This window comes from Oryctolagus cuniculus, chromosome 5, assembly GCF_964237555.1.
Source record: "Oryctolagus cuniculus chromosome 5, mOryCun1.1, whole genome shotgun sequence".
Lineage (NCBI taxonomy): Eukaryota > Metazoa > Chordata > Mammalia > Lagomorpha > Leporidae > Oryctolagus > Oryctolagus cuniculus.
In genome coordinates, this window is record NC_091436.1 from 32,712,838 (window position 1) to 32,735,814 (window position 22,977).

The window sequence follows — 22,977 nt, forward strand, 5'->3', positions numbered from 1 at the left end:
AATCAAGAGGCCATTTGTCAAAGAGAATGTGGTAAAGCAGAGTTGCTGTCATGCAAGGCAGCTTTGATTTGTTTCTCCCCTGTTTATTGGACACATTCTTTGATTAAAATATTTCAAATGATGCTGATACACCAAGTCTAGGGTACAAGAGGACTCAGAGTTAATTACAGCTCTTAAATCCAGAGGATAGAAGAAAAACAACAGGAACAGCGTCTGTGTTTTCATTTTTAATTGCTCATCAAACAAGACTCAAGCTTCTGGGAGACATGAGAGGTTCCTCCCTAACAAGCTAAGTGGTCGCCATGGTAACACTACAAGGGTCCAGCGTGGGGGGGGGGGGGTCTCAGAAAATTCGACGGTCCTGGAGAGCTCCGAACAGGACCTTGGCCTTGAAACCTTGGCACTGCCTTGTTTCGGGCCTGCTGGAAGATGTCTTTCTCTCCTTTGATCTGCACCTGCCCAAGATAACTGAGTGCAGAGCAGGAAGTGTGGCTGTCCGTTGCCGTCCACGGAGCCCGTGTTTGGAACAGAGCTGGAAAACCTTCACGAAACCCAAAGTCACTTCTGAGCCTCCCTTTTATAATTTAAACACTGCCTGCCAAAGATGGCCTGGAAGCTAGAGATCGTGAGGTTATTTATGACCTTCGTAGGCGCTTGTTTGAGGAGAAGACACAGGAGCGTGCGGGAGGAACACTGCCCTGGGCTCTGGCTACTTCATGTTTGTGATTCAGACACTGAGAATCAAAAGTAGTTAAAGATGCTGACCCCTGAAAGTGCTTGCAACGAATGACTAAGAACAACAACTAGACGCTTTTGCAAGATGTTACACAGAGAAGTGAGTACGCTGTTGTGTGGAACCGTTACTATCATATTTCATTCACACAGGTGCTCTGTCACTCATTAATATGTAGTTGGACTCTATCAGAGGGAATTAAGTGGGAATTGAACTGGAAGTGGTTCCTTTTGCAATGGCAATAGCAAAGGTGATATCTGACTGAATGCCTGCTTTGCACAGTTGTTGAGTTCACCTTTCAATTTGTGTTGTATCGGGGGTTGGAGGGTGGAGGGACAGAAAATCAGTGCTGGGCTCTGCATCCCACGTGCCCCTTTCCCTCCCAGTCCACTCCCGGACACCTGGACTGCTCCCAATCTGATGAGAGAGGGGCCAGGTGCAAGCGCCTGCAACGCCTTCGAGTTGAACTTGGTGGGCGGTTCAGAAAGTGAGATTGGCCCAGACTGCAGACAATGGGAGGGAGCCCTCTGACCTGGCTTTCCCTTTATCTCAGGGCCGAAGCACACACTGGGCATTATGCAATGATCATCTTATTTCTTAGAACTCCGAGAGCACAGCCAACAAAAGGAGGGAGAGGAAGCCCCCTTGCACCTTATCTCATTTATAGTAAGTCTGAGTTGTGGCAAGGTCACGCACAGGGCGTTCCCAAATCCTCAGGCTCCCAAATAGCCTCTCAGCAGGACTCTGGTTGACCTAATGTTTGTGTATGCGTGGATAACTGTGTATGTATGGAAATATATTTTTTACTCATTGTCATGGTTAACATTTTCTGAATTTTATATTCTACATTTTAGAATTCAATGAAAGTCCTAGATCCTCTCCCTGGAAGAATGAACACAAGGTACATTCTGCAAAAGCTTGTATTAGTTTCCTCAGAGATCACTCCCGTCTCAACCAACAGGCTCTGGAGAGGTTAAAAGGCTCCATTTCTAAAGATTTTAAAATATCATGTGTCACTTATGGTCTTGCTCGCCTGTATGTTATGTAGCATGACTTCCCCAGTATAACTGAAAACCTGAAGACTTGGGCCAGTTCCTCATCTACAGCTTAATTCAGAGAATATTTCCTGACCCAGGTCACGTCCTGTACAAGGAATCTGCAGTTCTTCTAAAGGAGATCGTTATACTTAATCATAAGTATCTGATCTGCGGGCAGGGCAGGGCAGGGACTGTGGATGGCAGGGCCCCGCTCAGCTAGAGGCCACAGGGCCATGCCACTTCAGTTATTCTTGTGTGGCCCCTAATGCTGTCTTTTCATCTCACCTATTAAAGCCATTATTCGCACTTGAAGGCCCAGTTTCCACCATTTTGTCTCCATGATTTTTTTTTTTCTGAAACCACGTGCAGTGTCAGTTTTTATTTTTTTCTGTGTCTTCTGATTCCAATTGTTTGGAGCTACACACTATAGAGCACGATGTACCAAGGTCTACAATCCTCCTGGCTCTCCTCACCACGAGAGAAGGGCCTGGAGGAGAACTCTTAGTTTCTTGCATACAGTAGCTGCTTAATACGAATTTCAGGGGCAGTGTATACAGTAGGTGCATGAGCATTTTGACTTTAGAGACAACAGATTTGAGTTCTAATTGCAGTTGTGCCACAAAAGAGCTGCTTATTTCAGGAAAAACATGAATTTGCTAACTATCAATTTTCCTCTTTTTGGAAAACAGATATGAAAATAATGGTCCTCACCTCACTGAGCTATTGTAAAGATTAAATAATATAATACATAAAAATAGTGGGTACAGTGTTGGACCACAGTTAAATGTTGAATAAAGGTGAATTATGTAATATAATTTGTTGAACCAAACTTTTTATAAAAATTTATCTTTTTGGAATTTCTTAGCATAGTAATAAATATGAAGGCATCATACTTTTTAAAGACAAGAGTGAAATTTCATATTTTCTGGGTCCTTTTAAACAATCTTTACTTTCAATATGTAATGATATTTAGTAGAATGTTAACCTTGTGATTATAAAGTAAATTAAAAGCCCGTCATTATGAACATTAAAAGAAAAGTAAGAAAGGAAGGAAGAAGGAAGGAAGGTGGAAGTTAGGGAGGGGGGAGGAGCAGGGTGGGAAGGATTGTTATTCTCTTATAGGAAATACATGAAACTTGTTCCCTTTAAATAAATAAAAAAATTTCAAAAGCTCCCCCACCCAATGTGGAATGAACCCATTTGACTGATAAAAGTTTCAATTTTTGTTCTAGCCAGCTTTAGGAAACTGGAGATGTCTTTACGACACCCCCACGGTATTGGTTTGCCTTTGACACTGTCCCCAAAACAGAAAGACATGAATCTCTAGCTTCTAAGAAATCCTAAGACCAGATAAGCAGATGACTGATGAAAATAGTGCCTTGAAGATTTTTTTAAAAATTTATTTAAGGTATACAAATTGCATGTATTTCATATTGAAAGACTCAGGAACATAGTGATACTCTCCATCCCACCCTTCCTCCCGCCCACACTCCCACCTTGAAGGGTTTTCCCTAGTCAGTATCAAAAGGATCCTCTCTTTCCTACTTGGGACTAGGCCTGACACTACAGGTGGATAAATTCATTGCTGGAAAGAATAATAGCTCACTTTATTGCAGTAACATCTTTGGATACAAAAGCCAGCACAGGTATTTACTCTAATTTTTTAAAAAATTTATATTTATAGTGTACCTTTCACTAACTGGTCAAATACCTGGTAAGCTAGGATTAAGTTGGCTTGGATTTTACTCATTTTGAAGATCTGTATTTTTGGCTCTGTGGCGTAGTGGGTAAAGCCGCCGTCTGTGGCACCAGCATCCCATATGGGTGCCGTTCAAATCCCAGAGGCTCTACTTCCCATCCAGCTACCTCCTAATGTGCCTGGGAAAACAATGGAGGATGGCCCAAGTCCTTGGCCCCTGCACCCACATGGGAGTCCTGGAAGAAGCTCCTGGCTCCTGGTGACAGAGCAGGCCAGATCCTGCCCATGCTGCCACTTGGGAAGTGAACTAAAAGATGTAAGATCTCTTTCTCTGCCTCCCTCTGTCTCTCTGTTACTCTGCCTTTCAAATCAATAAATAAATAAGTCTTTAAAAAAAGAAAAGAACACCTGAGTTTGAACAAATGCTTAAAGTCAGAAATTGGGTTCCATTCATGTTTGTACTCCTAGATTCCGGTGTATCAGTTGATAGGAGCAATATATAGTTGTTAATTAAAAATATACAAGACTATGCATGGCATTGAAGAAATTACAAAATTTGGTTTATTGCAATGTTGACTTTAAATGAAGAGATTGAAACAAAAATTATTAAAAATTATCTGCACCTCAGTGAGTAAGGAATTTATTTTTCTGAGAAAATCTTTGCTATCTGAATAACATGGATTGGAGTGTCTTTTTTTTGAAAATCCATTTTTGTTCATTGGCAGTGAGTACTTAATTTTCCACCATTAATGAAATTCCCATCTATTTTTTATTTTTATGTCTTTCTTTAATATCTGGTATATTTTCTGTTTAAATGAGAATTCACTACATGTTATTAATACACTACATGTCAAAGAAACATTTTATGATCTCAGTTTTATGTACAAATTGTTCAATAGCAGTAGTTACTCTCAAATTTAATTGAAATTATTTATTTGATGATGAGAATTATGGAAGCCTTACTGATTGATTCCATTTGTCTAATAAAAGACATTTGATAAAGTCAGAATTGACAGGAATAGAAAACCTATTTGGGGGTTCTCAGGATAGTCACTCACATTTTTTCCAGTCAAAACTCACTTTGGACATCCTTGTAATCCATTTAATCTCCCACGGGGGATATGCTGCATGGATATCGAGGCCACGCTCTTTGGATGTGGTCTCTATGAGAGAGGCTGACCCTGAGCCTCCAAGGCTAAGATTCAGGCTTGAGCTCCGGGCCCAAGGCAGTTGACTATACTGTGTCTGGCTCCCAGCTGGGCTCCCTTACCTGATACAGGTTAGCAAGGTGGTGGTTCGTTTTGATCAGAAATGGCTGGTTCACTCCAGGGTGATCAACATCATGTGCTGCCGCCGCCAGCAGTCCCAGCATGATGTCCAGAGGTGTGAGGAAGCTGGCAAGCTATGGAGAAATCAGATTGGGAGATGGGTGTTTCCATGAACAGGTTAGCGCTTCTGGCTAAACCAAACAGAATGAATGACTGTGGCACTGTTCAGGCTTGTCAGTCAGACCTGTACCCTCACCAGCATTCAGTGAGGTGATGCTCACATGGAATTGTAGGGGGGAGAGGAGAAAAAAGGCTCCGTGTGAAGTCACTGAGTGAATTCAAATGGCGCAGAGCCTTCAGGTACTCCCTCTCCTCTTGCTGCTGTTGCTGTTTGTTTCATTACTGTAATGGCATTCTTTTTTTCCCCTAAGATTTATTTTGTTTTATTTATTTGAAAGACAGAACTACAGGCAGAGGAAAGGAGAGGGAGATACACACACACACACATGCACACACACATATATATAGAGAGAGATCTTCCATCCACTGGCTCAATATCCAAATGGCCACAATGGCCAGGGCTGGGCCAAGCCAAAGCCAGGAGTCAGGAGCTTCATCCAAGTCTCCCACATAGGTGGCAGGGGCCTAAGGACTTGGGCCATCCTCCACTGCTTTCCCAGGCACATTAGCAGGGAGCTGGATTGGAAGTGGAGCAGCCAGGACTTGAACTGGTACCCATATGGGAGGCTGGCATTGCAGGCAGCGGCTTAAGCCATTATGTCACAATGCTGGCCCCAGTAATGGCATTCTTGTCGGCAATATTCTTATGCTGTATGGGGAGAAGACTGAGCCTGAAATTAGCCTTGCTCCCAGAGACAGTTGCAAATGATTTGAAAGCTGAACACAAAGTGAAGAACATATTAAAAAATTTGTATATTTGGGGGCTGGTGTTGTGGAACAGTAGGGTAAGCTACTGCCTATAACACTGGCACTCCATATCAATACAGGTTTGAGTCCTGATGCTCCTTTTCCAATTTAGCTCCCTGCTAATGTGCCTGGGAAAGCAGTGGAAGACGGCCCAAGTCCTTGGGCCTCTGCCACCTACGTGAGAGACCTAGGTGGAGTTCCAGGTGTCCAGCTTTGGCCTGGGCTGCTATGGCCATTTGGGGAGTGAACTAGCAGATGGAAGATGTCTGTCTGTCTCTCTGTTTCTCTCTCTCTCTGTAACCATACCTTCAAATCAATCTTTAACAAAATTATTTGTATATTTGAACTGTTTACTATATCATTGTCACTTCCTTGAAAGAAGTAGAGTGAGTCACAAACTTCACATATTTCTCCAATGTGCAAGAAATAGTGAAGGAATGTGTGAGAATCTGATTTTTTTGTTAGCTAGGAAAGCAAGTATGAAAACCCAAATCTAGGGGCCGGCACTGTGGCGCAGTGGGCTAAGCCTCCAACTGCGGCGCCAGAATCCCATTTGGGCGCTGGTTCAAGTCCTGGCTGCTCCCCTTCCGATAAAGCTCTCTCCTATGGCCTGGGAAAGCAGTTGAAGATGGTCCAAGTGCTTGGGCCCCTGCGCCTATGTGGGAGACCTGGAAGAAGGTCCTGGCCATTTGGGAAGTGAACCAGCAGATGGAAGACCTTCTCTGTCTCTCTCTCTGTGTCTCTTTCTCTCTTTCACTCTCTCTTTTCTCTGTCTGTAACTCTACCTCTCAAATAAATTAAAAAAATACGAATGTAGTGCTAACTTTAAATTATAATTATGTAGTACACAAGTATTATAACTTTTGGATTACATAGAGATTCACAAACAGAATCATTAAGGTCTGTGGGATATTTTATAGGGATGAGGCATCTACCCAGCTTTGTATTGGGAATGACTGTTTAGTATTTGTACAAGGGTACTTCAAAGAGTTCATAGAAAATATAAGTAAATGAAAAGCTTATTTGGGTGCAGAAACCTGAAATCCAATCAAATCAAGAATTCTCCAAAAAGTTCATGAAAAAATTAAGAATGGATTGCAAAATGTTTTTGCACCAAAATAAATTTGTCTTTTATTTCAATTTTTCTGCAAAACACAAGCTTTTTGATATATCTTCGTCTATTCAGTGGTTGGGGCTACAGTAGCTGTATATTCAGTGGAGGTTAAATCTGATTGCCTTGCATACTTGGAATGAACCTTTTGAAAGACCTTTAAGAAAATGTAGATTCTACCAACTAAATTTTATATGGCTAAGAATGTTGCATTGGTTTAATGCATCAGAATATGCATGCTAAGAGGTCTGCGACATTCATAAGTTTTCTTGGGCCCTGAATCAGGATGTCCACTTGGCTCAGCAGGAAGTGGAGACTGAACTTTGAGATGTTTTTATTGCATTTGTTGATTGAAAACCATGAGGTAGAAGACTTCTCTCCGTGAGGCTCAGTGCTGGCACTATTTGTGGCAAGGGTTCAAGGCAAAAGAGTTTATTGTTGGGACTGGTTAAGATTTCCAAGGTACAGATTGATACAGAGAGAGTTGTTTTGTCCTAATACAGCCTTGAAAATACACAAAATGCAAAAGGATACCTCATAAAATTCACATAGTTTTAATAAATATGATAAGATTTCCAGAACTTATACTGGAACTTTCATATAAATTATTCGTTCATTCAATTATTAATTCATTTTCTATGACTTATTCATTCAGGTTGTGAATGATTCATAACGCAGATATTCAGATACATGGGTGATCGGGGCCTTGCAGGCAGTTGACTTGGCCTTTCCAGCTGGCTGAGGAAGCAGCTGGAGCTCCGCTTACCTTTGGTTCCCTCAGGTAGCAGTGCATGGCCTGGGTGACGTCGGCCGCGTGGACGGCATTGTGATACGGGTTTTGACTGTGGTAATCTTCCTGAACCATGACTAGAAGGTAAACAGATAACTCAGCTAAAACCGAAACAGGAACGGCATATTAGCTCAGACTGACGGAGGGGGCTTTTGGCTTAAAAATATCTGTGCCTCCGAAATGCACAGCCTGGGGATCCTTTCAAAGTGCGCACGGTGTGCAAGCCTGGCAGTTCTGCTGACTGTTTTCAGTGGGGAGGAGGGGAGAGGAGAGGGGAGAAAGGCCAAAAGGATTTGTGAGGCCCTGGGGATTTCTCACCTCCTTCATAAATCAACCCTTTGTAGCATTCATGAATGCTCTCATTCATTGCAGAAAATAAATACATAGGAGAAGGACAACTTTATTTCACACTATAGTTTAATAATTTAAGCTTGCTGCCATTTATGAATGATACGACACAAATAAGGTTTCCTTTGAAAGACCCTGGTTGCATCCAACTACTGATGTCCAAAGAATTGCATGGAAAATAATGATTGAAGCACGTCTCCGGCTTCTTCAGGGGGAAAGCCAATGTACTGTATCGATCCAGCCAAGGACTCCTTGCATTTATTTCGACCTTATTCAAGTCAGTGTCATCTTTTCTACTCCTCCAATCTAATGCAAAGTTTAGAGCACTGTGGGAAGTAAGTAGAAAAACAGGCAAGGCCATTTTGGTTTGCTACTAACTAGCCTGCTTTAGCTAATAACCAAACAAACAACACATTGCTCAGGATGCAATGGGCTGTATTTGCGAGTGTAGACATACTCTCTCAGCCCATGCTGTGAAGCTGGTTTGGGATTCTGGTGTTAATTCGGCTGTCAAGAGTTCACAAGTTCTCTGAGTAATGCATGTATCCAAAGTATCTGTATCTGTACCTCCCTCTTCAGGCAAAACAAAAAAATTTTTTGGCCCTATTCACGGCTATTATTTTGCTCAGTTAAGATGCAATCAGATTGAGGTTATTTGGATTCCTGGAAATGAGCCATGTAGTGGCAGGTTTCAAATATTTCTGCCCCATACACTTTTTATTCAGCATATTTATTTTACAATTACCTTGAAACCCTGGCTCCATTACTTATTATCTGTATTGGCCCTGTGACTTAATTGCAAGTTTCCTCAGTTACCATCTGTATGAAATGGGGATTCTGTAAGGATTAAATGCGAAGAGTTCCTCATAGATGTAGCCACTATGTATGTCTGGCTGCTGTGGCTGCTATTATTACCCTCGTCACTGTTATTTCACTCTTGATGACGTCAAGTGAGCTTCCAAATCCAAAGAAAGACAGCAACTGCTTAGCAGCAAAGGGAAGCCCTTGGGTGATTAGAAATGCGCCCTGGAGAATTCACTGACAAATAAAGAAGAATGTGAACAAAGTCAACGAAGAACTGGGCTGCTTTTTGACAAAGGGCCACGGTAGAGTCAAGTGGAACAATGGTGGATCTTCATGTCGGATGCACCTGGACTTGAACTGAGGTTCTGCCACTTAGGAACCACTGGTTTTGGGCAACTGATGAAAGCTCTTTGCATCTCTCCTTAACTCTGGGCCAAATGGCAACAAAAACATCCAACTTGCACATTCATTTAGATTCTTAGAAAGAACTTACCAAAAGCACTCTGCCCTTGCTGGGCACTACACAAATGATAGTTACTATTTTTTTTTTACAAAGGTCTATTGAAGATGTTCAACAATTCATGTTCAGATTAGAGTTAGTTGAGGCATACCTGCGGGGTTTTGTTAATATATGAGCAGATCAGTATCATTATTGATATCTACGTATGCTATCTATATATATGATAGTTTTCTCTAGATAGCCTTAACCCATTGTAGATGTAATTGATCAAATAAGGACAATTTTAATCATTTAAAATGGGTAAGCCATATTTTAAAAAATGAAGATTATATCATTTAAAGTTAATTTGATGCCTTTATCCATCATGCTATGGTTCTTGTCACTTCATATTAAAAAATGGTACATGCTGCCATTCTTCACAGACGTAGGGTTAAGCATATGGAAAAAAGGACTTACCTAAAAACCTGTGTAAGGTTACCATGTCTAACTTGAAATGGTGAATGAGTCCATGGGTATTGAAGAGGTGGCACAGTAGTGTTACCAGGCTGTTTCCTGTAGGAAAAGAGTATCCTATTTTAATTCATTTTTATCATCACCAAAATAACAAAATTGACAATAAGATCCAAAGTCTCTGAACTGAGATTTTGCTAATGGAATCATTTTTTCTCCTTTTAGATGTGAAATTATTCAAGTATGGATGCTATACAACTATGATCCAGTCTAGGTATTTTCCATTTGTACAGATAAAACTATCTCAGATCTTCTTTCCATGCTATAGACAAAGAACACACTAACAGTAAGAGTAGGGACTGGCATTGCGGGGGAGTGGATAAAGCTGCAGCCTGTGATGCCAGCATTCCATTTGGGCACTGGGTTGAGACTTGCCTGTTCCATTTCTGATCCAGCTTCCTGCTAATGTGCCTGGGGAAACAGAGGAGTATGGCTTAAGTGCTTGGGTCCCTGCCACCCACGTGGGAGACCTGGAAGAAACTCCTGGCTCCTGGCTTCAGCCTGGCCTAGCCCTGGATGTTGTGGACATTTGGGGAGTGAACAGCAGATGGAAGATCTCTCTTTCTGTCTCTCCCTCTCTGTCTCTTTGTAACTCTGCCTTTCAAATAAATAAATAAATAAATAAATCTTAAAAAAAGGAGAGTGAATTTGCCTACTAAAGTGTCAGGAATATGTGTGTGTAGCTGTATGTGTACTTTTAATTTTTTTTTTTTGACAGGCAGAGTGGACAGTGAGAGAGAGAGACAGAGAGAAAGGTCTTCCTTTGCCGTTGGTTCACTCTCCAATGGCCGCCATGGCCGGCGCGCTGCGGCCAGTGCACCGTGCTTATCTGATGGCAGGAGCCAGGTGCTTCTCCTGGTCTCCCATGGGGTGCAGGGCCCAAGCACTTGGGCCATCCTCCACTGCACTCCCTGGCCACAGCAGAGAGCTGGCCTGAAAGAGGGGCAACTGGGACAGAATCCGGCGCCCCGACTGGGACTAGAACCCTGTGTGCCAGCGCCGCAAGGCAGAGGATTAACCTATTGAGCCATGGCGCCGGCTGTATGTGTACTTTTAAAAGACAGTTAACATTCACTTGAAATATGGCTTAAATCACTTCCAATTGACTCTTATATTGACAGCAGTATCCAACTTGCTTAACCATCTTGTTTAATAGTCACCATCTATTCTTTCTACGGAAAATCACCCAAGTGAAGATGTGACTACAGATATTTTAAAACTCAAAGGCAGCACAGATATAAAATTGAAGCTATAATAACTTGCAAACATTCAAGAAATACTGTTTATTTAAGAATAATGATTTTGAATTTTAGAAGTATTATTACAGAGTTTAGGACTTCAGAATGGACTAGATGACTGAGTGTCTTTTATGGAAAAATAGGTGTTTTCTAAGCATAGTCTTCTAGGGTACATGATTCCATGGGTCTCTGCAAATGTGATTGTCATTGAGCTGTTTCCACAGCTCTCTAAGTTAGAGACAGTTGATAGCACTGCACATGATTCTCGTCCATAGACTTGGAAATGAAATCAGGTGGCTATACAGCTGACTTTCCCCTCCCAGTTTTGTAGTTATTTATAAATTCATCCCAGCATTCCTTGCTGTGTGTGATTCTTTTAATTCTCCTTTGCTCTCATTGTAGAATGTTACTGAATGCTAATTAATAAAGTAAAATTCTTGGAATGTGTTCATTTCCTATTTTTAGGAAAGTCATGATTATACTCTTCTAAAAAGAAACAAATGCCAATTAATGTGTTCTTTTGTTTAGAATTAATTTCATTTATCAGGATCCATTTCTCAGTTAAACTAAGCAAAGTGAAATACCAGCTTATGGGACCCTTTCTGATATGGCCTGGTTAGCTTTCCACAACGTAAAACTCCATTTCGTGGTCGTAGGTTGTAACCTTAATGGCGTATTGTTTGCCAAATAACAGAACAGCGAGAAAACCATCCATAATGACTTAAAAGTACACGTCTGGTAGATGACAGGACACACCAAGGGCAGCATTACTAGTGATGTCAGCCTTTGGCTTCCTAAACTTATCAGCATTTATTTAATGGGAAGATGGAAATATAATAGAATTTTATTATTTCCTTAAGGAAGGCTTTTATAGGCACACAAATTTAAAAGGTGAAACCAATGAGAATGTTTATTTTTTCCTTCAGCCGAAGCCAAGTTTCTCCTTAGGAGTCATATTCTTCTGATGGCACCAAACGTATTTGAGTACTACCTGCAAAGGGGTGCACTTAGCTCACGTAATAAAACTGCACAAGCCCCCTGCACTGCGGGAGACAAGGCTGATCAGAAGTGCTTTAGTGTTTCCAGCTTTTATCGACTAACAGTGAACTTCCTACTTATGGATACGGCCAAAGTATTCTGTAAGGAAAGAATCTGGTCTCTGGTTTCCAAATTCTTTTGGGATCATCAAGGTCAGAAGAATATTGTCTTAATATGCTAAGCCCAAATTCAGTCCTTATTCTTCATTGGAATTAGTTTTCCCCATATACCCTGCTCCTTCTTGTGTGCTGTCAGACTTATTCGACTAGATAAAGAAGTCAAGGAGAGTAAGAGTATTCAAAAATACATTTCTCTTTTCATGAAATTAATCCCACTCTACGGTGTGTATTTCAGTGAGAATTCTTTGGGGTAACTTACCATTTGTCAAGCGATCAAATAAGAAAATGTCAAAGTCCCACATTCCCACTTTGGAGAGCATATGCTGAAAAGGCAAACACAAAACAGTGCTCAAATGAATCACACAGGAGACACAAACATCTACTCTGTGACACAGTGAATTAAACAATTAGAAAGCAGAGAATAGCAGCAAACGACTCCATGTACAACTCGCTGTAGTCAAGCAAATGTTATTCTACTCACTAACAACAGTATTCAAGGGCAGGTTCCAGAGTGAAACCACCTAATCTAATGATAGCCACATCTCTTCGCAGCTGTGGGACCCTGGGCAAATTCCTTAATTTCTCTGGCTCTCCATTTCTTAATTTGAAAAATGTGGCTGATAGTATTATTTACTTCAGAGGGTTGCTGGAAGAAGTAAATAAGGAAATACATCTAAAGTGCTCAGAACAGTGGATAAGAATCGGCAGCACATGTAAGTTTCGTTTAGTTAAGCTGCATTCAGTAAAGACTGCATTCCAAACCACTATACCTTTAAGAGAGAAGATTCACAACACATTTAAAGAAATGGAATGAAAATGGTTGCAGAGCATATTACTCTGCTTTGTGTGGGCTGAATGGGAAATTAACCACTGTAAGAAACTGATGGGTGAGTTGTTGAAGATATTAGACAATTTAAAGACCCCCTGTCCAATGCAGGCTTACTGATGTATCTTTCTTTTGTAAAATGCTTCATGCTAGGATTAGATGGCGCTGGCCTGAGTTTAGATGCAAAGTTGTAGTTGTTGATTCTATTCTCACTACAGGTCCTCACACTGCACCTCTTCTCCTCGGAGTCAGTGACTCAAGTTGAGTTCTGGCTCATTAAGCCGTGTCACCCTGGGCTTCCCTCTGTCTTATGCTAAAATCCAGATATCTAGGTGTGACACACAAAGACCTTCACAACGCATCAGAAAAGTGAAGGGTTAACAGGTTACTGTTGAGGTCTAGGTTGAGTGAGCTGCTGACCCAGTCACAGGCTACCAAAGGCAGACACAGTAGCTGACCTCTGATACCCAGACTTTCAGTCTGTTCTTTCCGTTAGCATCTCAACATCCCCTTTTCTGAGCTGGGGCTGCTTGGAGGAGAGAAAGCACTAAGAGTGCTCTGTCCTTGATGCTCCAGTGCTGGGAGAGCAGGACTATGCTCTCCTCTCAATAAACAAACATTCACCCGGGCTGACACCCTGCAGGTGTTAGAAGGAGGGCCTTCTTTGCCCTCTTGTAGACCTGCTATTGGGAATTGATTCTGATGGTACCTGCTGCTCACTTTTTTCCCCCTCAAGCTATAAAAGCTTTAATGGTCTTTAGAAATCACATTACAGAAGTACCCAACTGTTATTGTAGCCACTAAACACTTTTCCTGATATAAATTCCTGAAAGCCAATTACATTTTTACATAGCAAATTGTACTACAGGACTTTTTCAGTATATTTTTATAAAAGATGAGTTGTGGGGATTTGTGAGACCAAAATTTCAAAGACTGCAAAGAAGACTGAGCAACTCCGCTCATTCAGGTTACTTCAGAATTCACAGCCAAGTACAGTTTACCTGCTGCGTATTTCTTCCTGGTATATTTTACTAGTGCCACATGCATTTCTTAATGCTAAGTAGAGATCACAATATTACTTAGCATTGGCTATAAAATACTACCTTTCACTTCTGCTTCAATTGGGCCTTTTAATCTGGAAATTTAAATGCCTTTGGTGGTCTGGGTTAGAGGTAATCTGAAAACTTTGTGTAGATGGTCACACAATAATTTCTACCCTGAATCAGATAAATTTATTGCAAAAATAATTGTAATTGTTATTAAGATTATTTGAATGGTGGCTGGCATTGTGGTGTGGTGGGTTAAGCTGCTACCTGGGACATGGGCACCTTATATCGGAGCACCTATTTGAGTCCTGTTGCTACACTTGTGATCTAGCTCCCTGCTAATGCACCTGGGAAAGCATCAGAAAGTGGCCCAAATTCTTGGGCCCCAGCCACCCACATGGGAGACCCAGATGGGGTTCCTTGCCCCTGGCTTCAGCCTGGCCCAGTCCTGGCTATTGCAGCCATTTGGGGAGTGAACAGTAGATGGAAGATCTCTCTCTCTCTCTCTCTCTCTCTCTCTCTCTCTCTGTGTATCTCCCTCTTTGTCACTCTGCCTTTCAAATAAATAAAATAAATCTTTAAAAATTATTTGAATAAATTAAAATGATAAAAATGATAATGCACTATACTAACATGAAAGAGGATTTGTGTTGATAATCATTAGGTTATTTCAGTGTATTATAACAAGATAATTGGATGAAAAATTTTAGTTATTCCCTCATTAGTAATCTACAGACCAAATATTTACTTTTTAAAGTGTTGTGCAAATTTTTGGCACATTGATCAAAATGAAAACAGCTAGACGTGCTGGGCATGAATACATTCAGTTTGTAAACTGGCTTTGTTTCATCCCCCCTTGTGGGGTCCCTACTAGGTGGGTATTTATATTAGCTTCATTTTGTATTTGAGGATAAAAGTTCAGATGTATTGACTAACTAGTCGACTCAGAGTCACAGATCTCCTTGTGGAAGAGCAAGACTCAACCCCGATGTATCCAATGAAGCTCGTGTTCTCAGCCGTGGCCTGCTGTAGGGAGACCGAGGGAAGTGGCTTACCCTTGCTTGTCCCAGGTAGTCTTCATCCAGAAGGTGGAGAGGTGCTTGTGGTATAATTCCACGAAGCAGCCTTGACGCATGGAAGTATCTCTGAAAGCTTAACAGTCTTTTCACCTTTTTCTTGGTGCCAATTTCCCCTGAGTGTGTTGTATCTGTGGAAAGTAATCGAATTCAGAATTTTATATATTTAAGAGAGCCTATTATTTTTCCTCTATGTAGAAATATAAGGTATTAAAAACAGAGGAATTTAAAATATGCTTTCAGTACTTTCTTAAGTATGGCCTATTTAGCTCTGTATTTGAAGTTATTCTAGACTATAAATGATATTTCTTATACATTACATTTATAAAATTTCAAGATACTTCCGAGTATAATTTTGGAAGGCATGAGTTTCGGAATTTAAAACTTCATTTTCTTCTTAACGATGCTGATATCCTTAGACAGTGAAACTCACACACTTCAGTCTGCATTTGGAAGGAGTGGTTATGCTTTTTTTCTGCTATATTAGAACCGAGACTCCAAAATTTAGATCAAGTTCTCTTCCTGCTCTGTCTCTAGTCTGATGAATTCCACTTGGATAGAGGAGTTGTGAAAATACCAGTTTAAACCTGAGAAGGTTTCCTAATGTCCCAGAGACATCACTGGTGAAGGAACAGATCATCTTAGCACAGAAACGATCTAGCAGAGTGGATGTTTGCTGTCTAATGGAGTGCACTCTCTTGTGCTGGTAGCCACGAAGCCTCACCTCGTCAAGAGAGAGGTTTCAATGCTTATGTCACACGTACCTTTTAAAAGATGACTGCGGACACTGCGGTGATTGTCCAGAAATACCCCAAGCACCTTATCTGGATGTCTATCAAGGTGTGTTGTATCCCGGCTGAAATTCTACGACTCCCTCTAGGGCCAAGTGAGTGACATCTGCTGTCAATTTAACAGTCTAGTAGGAAAACCAACAGCTCATATGCAAAGTAATTTTGGTTTCTGTCGTCCCTTCTCCCATCTCCCCTTTCCCTCTATGAAACTCAAAGTCACAATGCATGCCAGAAGCAGAGGAAACAGTTGGCACTCTCTGCTGGCAGTGAATGACCAGAATCAGAGATGACTTAGGCTGTATTATGCATGCAAAGGCATAATTCAGGGCTGGCAAAACCTACTGTTCTCTGGAAACGCGACCTGATTAAGACTATTTTTATTTTAAAATGGATCAAGGGTTCATGAGTATCTGCAGAGATAAACAGAGTACAGCTGATGTTATGTTCAGGAGACTTCAAGGCTAAAAATGCTGTATGTCATTTTACTGGTGGGTTTGCACCTATTTCCATTAGTTTATTAAACCAAAGTAATAAAGTGGATCATTAATTCATCAGAGAAATTGAGTGACTACCCTGGATAGGCACTGTTCTAGATGTTGTAGTTCTACATACTTCAGCAAGCAAAGCCTAGCTTCCCACCCTCATGGAACTTATATTCCAGCAGAGAGATTGACAATGAACAATCCACACAAAAAATGAGTAAATTACTCAATGTACTAAAGAGTGATAAAGGTGGGGCAAGCATTGTATCATAGTGGGTTAAGCCTCTGCCAGTGGCCCAGGCATCCAATGTAGGCATGGGTTTGAGTCCTGTCTGCTCCACTTCCAATTCCACTTCCTGCTAATGCACCTGGGAAAGCAGCAGAGGATGGTTCAAGTGCTTAGGCCCCGCACCCATGTAGGAGACCTGGAAGAAGCTTGTGGCTCCTGGCTTCAGATCGGCCTAGCACTGGCTGCTGTGGCCATCTGGGGAGTGAATCAGTGAATGGAAAACCTCTCTCTCGCTCTGTCTCTGTTTTGCCTTTCAAATAAATAAATGTTTATTTGCCTTTCAAATAAATAAATGTCTTAAAAATACATTTTCTTAAAAAAAGGTAATAAAAGTAGTGAAGGAAAAAAGGCAAGCAAAGAACAGGTTTTCAGGAGTTCTATGTTGGGGGGAGTCAGCATTGGTCTCATGAGTACGTATAATTTGGTCAAAACTTGAAGGAAATGAGGGAGTTGGCATAGCATATATCTAGGGAAATATCTTCTGTCCAGAGGGACTGATTTGAATAACTATCAAGGGTTGAAAGAAGCCTGGGGTGCTGGCTTATGGATTGAGCAGAGTAAGTTCATTGTAGAGGGGAGAAGAAGAAAGGGGAGTGTGAGAGATGAGGTCTCACAGCAAAGTGGCATTGCAAATGTACAGGGGTGTGGCAGGTAGGCCACTGTAAGGTCTTGGGCTTTACTCAAAGTGACATGGCAAGCCCTGCAGAGTTTTGAGTGGAAGAGTGAATCGAGCACACTTACATGTAAAGGATGCTCAGTGTGGCTTCTGTTTGAAGCAAGTGTGGCTTCTGTTTGATACAGTGGGGCCTGCTGAAAGACTATTGCAATAACCCAGGCACGGTGATGGCTGCTCAAGTCATGGGGATAGCAGTGGAGGGAGGTGTTATGTTGGGCTTCTAAATATATTTTGGATAGCTCCAAGTTTCTGGGAGGATGAAGCCTCCATCACCTGAGATGGGAAAGGTTGCAGGTGGACCAGGTCTGGAGTAGTTCAATTTGTATATGCAACATTGGGTGTTGACTGGAACTCCAGGCAAAGATGTCAAGGGAAAAATAAGGGGATATAAAACCCAGAGCTTGAGGGAGAAGACTGGGCTAGATAGAAATTTGAGAATTGTTGAGGATACCTAGGGAGTAATTGTAGATGTGAATGAGACAGACAAGCCTGAGTTCTGGAGGCCTTCAACTTTAGAATGGAACAGAGAAGAGCAGAGGAAGTTAAAAGAGACCAAGAAAAGAGTATCTCCTGAAGCTGGAGGAAAACCAAGACAGCATCATTTCCTGGAGGTCTACTGAAGATCGTGCAAGAAGGAAAGTGTGCTCATCAGGACCAAATGCTGCTAATGGGTCAGGTACAATGTAGACACAGTTGGAAATGCACTATAACTTCAAAGTGCAGCAACACCACCTTGGCAGCAATGAGAACATCTAACACCCAGATTTCATTTTCTAAATACTTATTCGTGCTAAAAGGAACCAGATTGCCTGGTGAAACGGGCAATTCTAAAACCAGGACAGGAAATGGACCAGATGAGCTGTGACATCTTGTTATGCCAGAAGATAAGGGAGAACTTGAAATAGGATGTGGTCACTTAAAAATAACAGAAGAGATCATTTTCAGGAGTCCCTCTGAGCAAACATGGGAAAATTTGAGCCTCAAAACGAATAATGGAAGGATAGATTATATAAATCATTGCCTGAAATAAGAACCAATGAGACAGTGTTGATAAGCAAGTAGAGAATAAGGAGAAAAGAAAGCTCTCCCTTGCAGTGTGCAAAGCAATAAATGTAGAAGAAAGAATAGAGTTGGAAAACTGACATTTTGTGGCCATCATAGTAAAAACTGATTCAGGCCAAGACCACTGATGGTTACTAACATTACTGAATTAAACTCTAAAAAGCATAAGGAGATTGCATATTATTAAAGCATATCCCCACAGAGGAATTATTAGTCGGAGACAGGGAAATGGGTAGTCTTTTAGTGGAGAAATTTATAGCTGGGGCACCTTGTTTCACTAAGTAATCGAAGTCAACATCGCTAATAACAGAAGAAAGAAGCATCAAGCACTTCTAATGTAATATACTGAGGATACCACATTGCACATGGAGTCTTCCTGTCCCACATGCTCATCTGACTCCAATAAAGAGGAAACACGAGAAAGAGGATACTCTCCATAACAATCAGCCTGTACTCTTAGAAAAATGTCAATGTCACAAAAGACAAAGATAGAGTCAGGTGTTATTTCATAATAATGAATACCAGAGATAGTACCCTAAATGCAACACAGGATTCTGCGTTGGATCCTAGGTCAGATTCAACTTTCTGTAAATGACATTATTAGGACAGTTTGTGAAATCTGAGTATGGACTTACATTTGAGATAATATTATATCTATAAATTTCTTGAATTTGATAATTGAACTGTGGTCACACAGAAGAATGTCCTTGTTCTTAGAACACTGAGCTATTTAGAGATGAAGGGGCATGTTGTATGCAAAAAATTCTTAAGTGATTAAGAAAAAGAAACACAGCAGTAAGGCAAATATTGTAAAATGTAGCAATTGGAACATATGGTGACAGAGTATATGTATGTTCTATTTTTGCAAATTTTCCATAAATTTGAAGTTATTTTATAATAAAAAGTTTAAAAAAATTGGAAGAGAGTATTTTGAAACGGCTTCAATAAAAAAGTGAAATGAATTATTCCTGCATTATATACAAGGTAAATCTAAAAGGAAATGTCCATGTGAGGATCTATTTCTTTTTGAATATTCATGAAAGTTCTCTGATTTAAAACACTGAAAGGAAATTGCCTTATAGTTGCCAGTACGCTTGTATTTACATAATAGAATCAGAAGCAAACAAGATAACCCTGGATGATGGAAATATGCTACAAACATAGCAAATTGGAATTACAGATTATGCCTTTTTAACTTCCATTTAGCTTTCCAAGTAGTATGATACTTTAAGCAGATCCATAGTTAAGATAATGACATTTCAATTAAGTTACATATGGCAAATGCAGATGACAGGAAGTAATGGTTACCATTCACTGAACTTACAACTTTGTCTAAAATATTCCTGAACTAATGATACTACGAGCTGGAAATATTAAGTTTTGATTCATTTTTAACTTTAAGCCAATGAAGAAAATAGCATGATTCTCTTGGCCATCACTTATTTTCACCCTGTAGTCAAACAGAAAATAGTCCACCAACTTGACAGAATACACACATCTTTTGTTCTTTATTTAAATTTTTGACATTTTAGTCTTAATTTTGATTTTGAAAAATAATTACATTAATTTATGATATGTCTTGGTTACTCAGTTATTTGATACCTTTAAACATTTTGAGCCTGAGGTCCAAGCCTCTCTCTTCACCCTAGTCCTGACTTGTCTTGCATTTTGGGAGCATAGGCTCAGATAACAAAGAAACGAAATAGGGGCTGGTCCTGTGGTGCAGTGGGTTAAGATGCTGCCTGTGATGAAGGCGCTTCCCAGAAGAGCAAAAGTTTGCGTCCCAGCTGTTCCACTTCTAATCCAGTTCTTCTCTACTAATGCATGGCCAGCAGAAGATGGCCCATGTATTTGGGCCCCTGCCACCCACTGAGACCCAAACGGAGTTCCAGGCTCCTGACTTCGGCCTGGCCCAGCCTCACCTGTTGTGGACATTTTGGGGAGTGAACCAGCAGATGAAAGATCTCTCTCTCTCTCTCTCTTTTTCTCTCTGTCTTCCTCTCTCCCCCTCTCTCTCCCTGTCCTTCTCCTTCTCTCTTTAACTCAGTCTTCCAAATAAATAGATCTTCAAAAATAAAATAAAATGTAGTTAGCTAATAATCTTTGTATACTTTCTATGGTAGTCTGTAGGTTAATGAGTGTAGCCTATAAGGTTGTTTGTTTGTCTTTCACATGAAATCACAGAAATTAGATTTCACAATATAAGAGTCTACAGATAGGTTAGCTAAATTCATCTTAGGAAAATGGAGGGAATCCTAACAATGTGCATAGTCATGAAGTTCTAGGCTTATTTAAGATGTTTATATTATTAAAAATCATTATTTAAAGACATTAACTAGTGCATTTTTTGTTTGGTTTTTATTGTTTTATGCCCCCAAATTTTCATTTGGAATAGTTATACAAAGGTGCTCCAGTAGATTTCACAGCCTGATCTGTGTAAGAATCAACTCTAGCTGTGAAATTCATTTTCTATTCACTTATTCATTTATGAATATCACAAATAGTACATATTAACACTTTTTTTTTTACATTACCTGAGCACTAAAGTTAGGATGTGAAGTTTGTATTGGCAATGCTGGCATGGTACTTGAAAAATTTTACAAGTTGGGGTTGGTTTAAATGCAAAAAATGTCAATAAAAATTATTTTCCTTTTTGAGTACCTTCTCTATGGCATATTCTCTTTATAGGGGCTGATACCTTTTGGTATTAGGAGAGAACTTAAGCCTAAAATAAAGAATGTGAGATTAAAAAAAAATATAAATCTACCCATGTGATGAGCTTGCTTCTGTGAGCTATAGACCTGGTTCCCTAAACAAACTCTATATCAACTGTTTCCAGAAGTTGAACCATTCGAAACTGTACAGAAGTAAGTCAGGTGCTACTGAAAACAAAACCAGCTTTTGTGTTGAAGTGAGCAGAACTGGCCACAAACAAACCTAAACATAAACTGGAGTCTAGCTGACCTTCTTAGATAATGTGTTATTAGCAAATGCTGTACTCTGATCATGATCATGGTCATAATTATAATGAAATTCCTTTCTGGGTTAGCAACTATCCGTAAGCATTGGTTAGTTTCTCTTATGAAATGTTTAATCTGTCTTGTACCATAGAGTTATTGGTGTAAATGGCTGATCACACCTGGAGATCAGAAACCATCTTATGAAAACTTTGTAGCCCTTAGTATCTAGTGCATAATTTTACACATAATGGGAATGCAATAAAACATTTGTTGGTTTAATTTGAATAAATTCCCTCAATTTACAAAAACATCAACATCAAATAATTTTCTTGAATAATAAGTCACTTTATCAGAGGCAGAATACTAACACTCACATGTTTGGTGTTGAAATCCTTTTCTCAATGAATCTTTAAATGGAGTTCTAGGTCTCGGGTTCACACACCACTGCCTTTGCTTTTGTTGAAGTCCATCCTAACAATCAATTATGCTCTGTATGATGGCAAAGTTTGCTCTTATTCACACCTCTGACTTTCTTAGGCTACAAGGTCCCGGAGACCAAATTCCTGCTAGTTTTCTTTGAATTTCCACAATATTCAGCAAGTCATATGTGTGAAATATGTGTTGATGGAACAAAATTCCTCTCCTGATGTGTGTGCTTCAGTCTAAGTTCACGCATGCCAAACCCTGGCTGAATCAGGGTGAAATTCCAATTTTTAAAATAATGTAGGTTTAGAGAAGAGGAGAAAAACAATTATTATTTTGAATTAAAGTGCCCTAAAGTACAAGTAGCAGATTTTCAGCATTGCTCTTTCTCTCTTATTAAAACTGTTAGCTCAGGATTCTTGCAAAATTGGGACTTATTGGAGTTTTCTGGGATGCCAATTTTCTTGAAAGCACACATGAAGATTTTAAGATGCAAGCCAACTAGTCTAAGCTGCAGTCACGCTGCAAAAATAATTTTAAGTAGATGACTTTCAGAAACAAATAGAAAACTTAAAGAGGCTGTATGTAGCAAACAGTACTGATGAATTTCCAGAGCTTCCAGTCTGGACTTCCAGTCTTTTCAATGAGGCACTAAAGATGTCAGTCTCTGCATAGGAGTGGTGCTTAGCTCAACATATTAAACACTTCGATTCATTTTCGTGTGTTTTTAGCACATTTCATAATTTAGACTTGACTCTAGTAACTTCAAGATTTAAGTCTCCTTTCACAGTCTAGCATTTCTAGACACTAAAGTTTCCATTTATTCATAAAAGGAACTAGTTGCCAAAAAACCTTTTAAAACAAACTACTCTGTCTCCCCATCTTCTCAGAAGTCATCAGCGGTCATAATGGTTGTATTTGTTTATTTCTTCCAGTGTATAGTTCCAACAGTTAGAAAATGGTGGGCAGAAACTGATACCAAAAAATACATTATTTGGGCTGTAACATCAAGTGTGGAGATATTTTTTCACATGTGTGGGCATATTTTTAAGAGTCATTAAAAATGATTAATTTTTTTTTAAAATTTTTTGACAGGCAGAGTGGACGGTGAGAGAGAGAGACAGAGAGAAAGGTCTTCCTTTTCCGTTGGTTCACCCCCCAATGGCCGCTGTGGCCGGCGCGCTGTGGCCGGCGCGCTGTGGCCGCCGCACGGCGCTGATCCGAAGCCAGGAGCCAGGTGCTTCTCCTGGTCTCCCATGGGGTG

General features: G+C 40.3%; 1 protein-coding gene across 3 annotated transcripts in view; it reads right to left on the reverse strand.

The window, feature by feature from the left end:
• The window catches only part of PDE7B (phosphodiesterase 7B), a 358,034-nt gene that overhangs the window by 33,577 nt on the left and 301,480 nt on the right, over positions 1-22,977 (reverse strand). For all 3 annotated transcript variants that reach the window (XM_008263552.4, XM_002714841.4, XM_008263554.4), the window contains 5 exons: positions 15,010-15,161; positions 12,342-12,405; positions 9,634-9,729; positions 7,542-7,642; positions 4,740-4,871 (listed from right to left, as the gene is read on the reverse strand). In XM_008263552.4, coding sequence (XP_008261774.1) covers positions 4,740-4,871; positions 7,542-7,642; positions 9,634-9,729; positions 12,342-12,405; positions 15,010-15,161 — 545 coding nt within the window. The remainder of the gene's footprint in view (positions 1-4,739; positions 4,872-7,541; positions 7,643-9,633; positions 9,730-12,341; positions 12,406-15,009; positions 15,162-22,977) is intronic.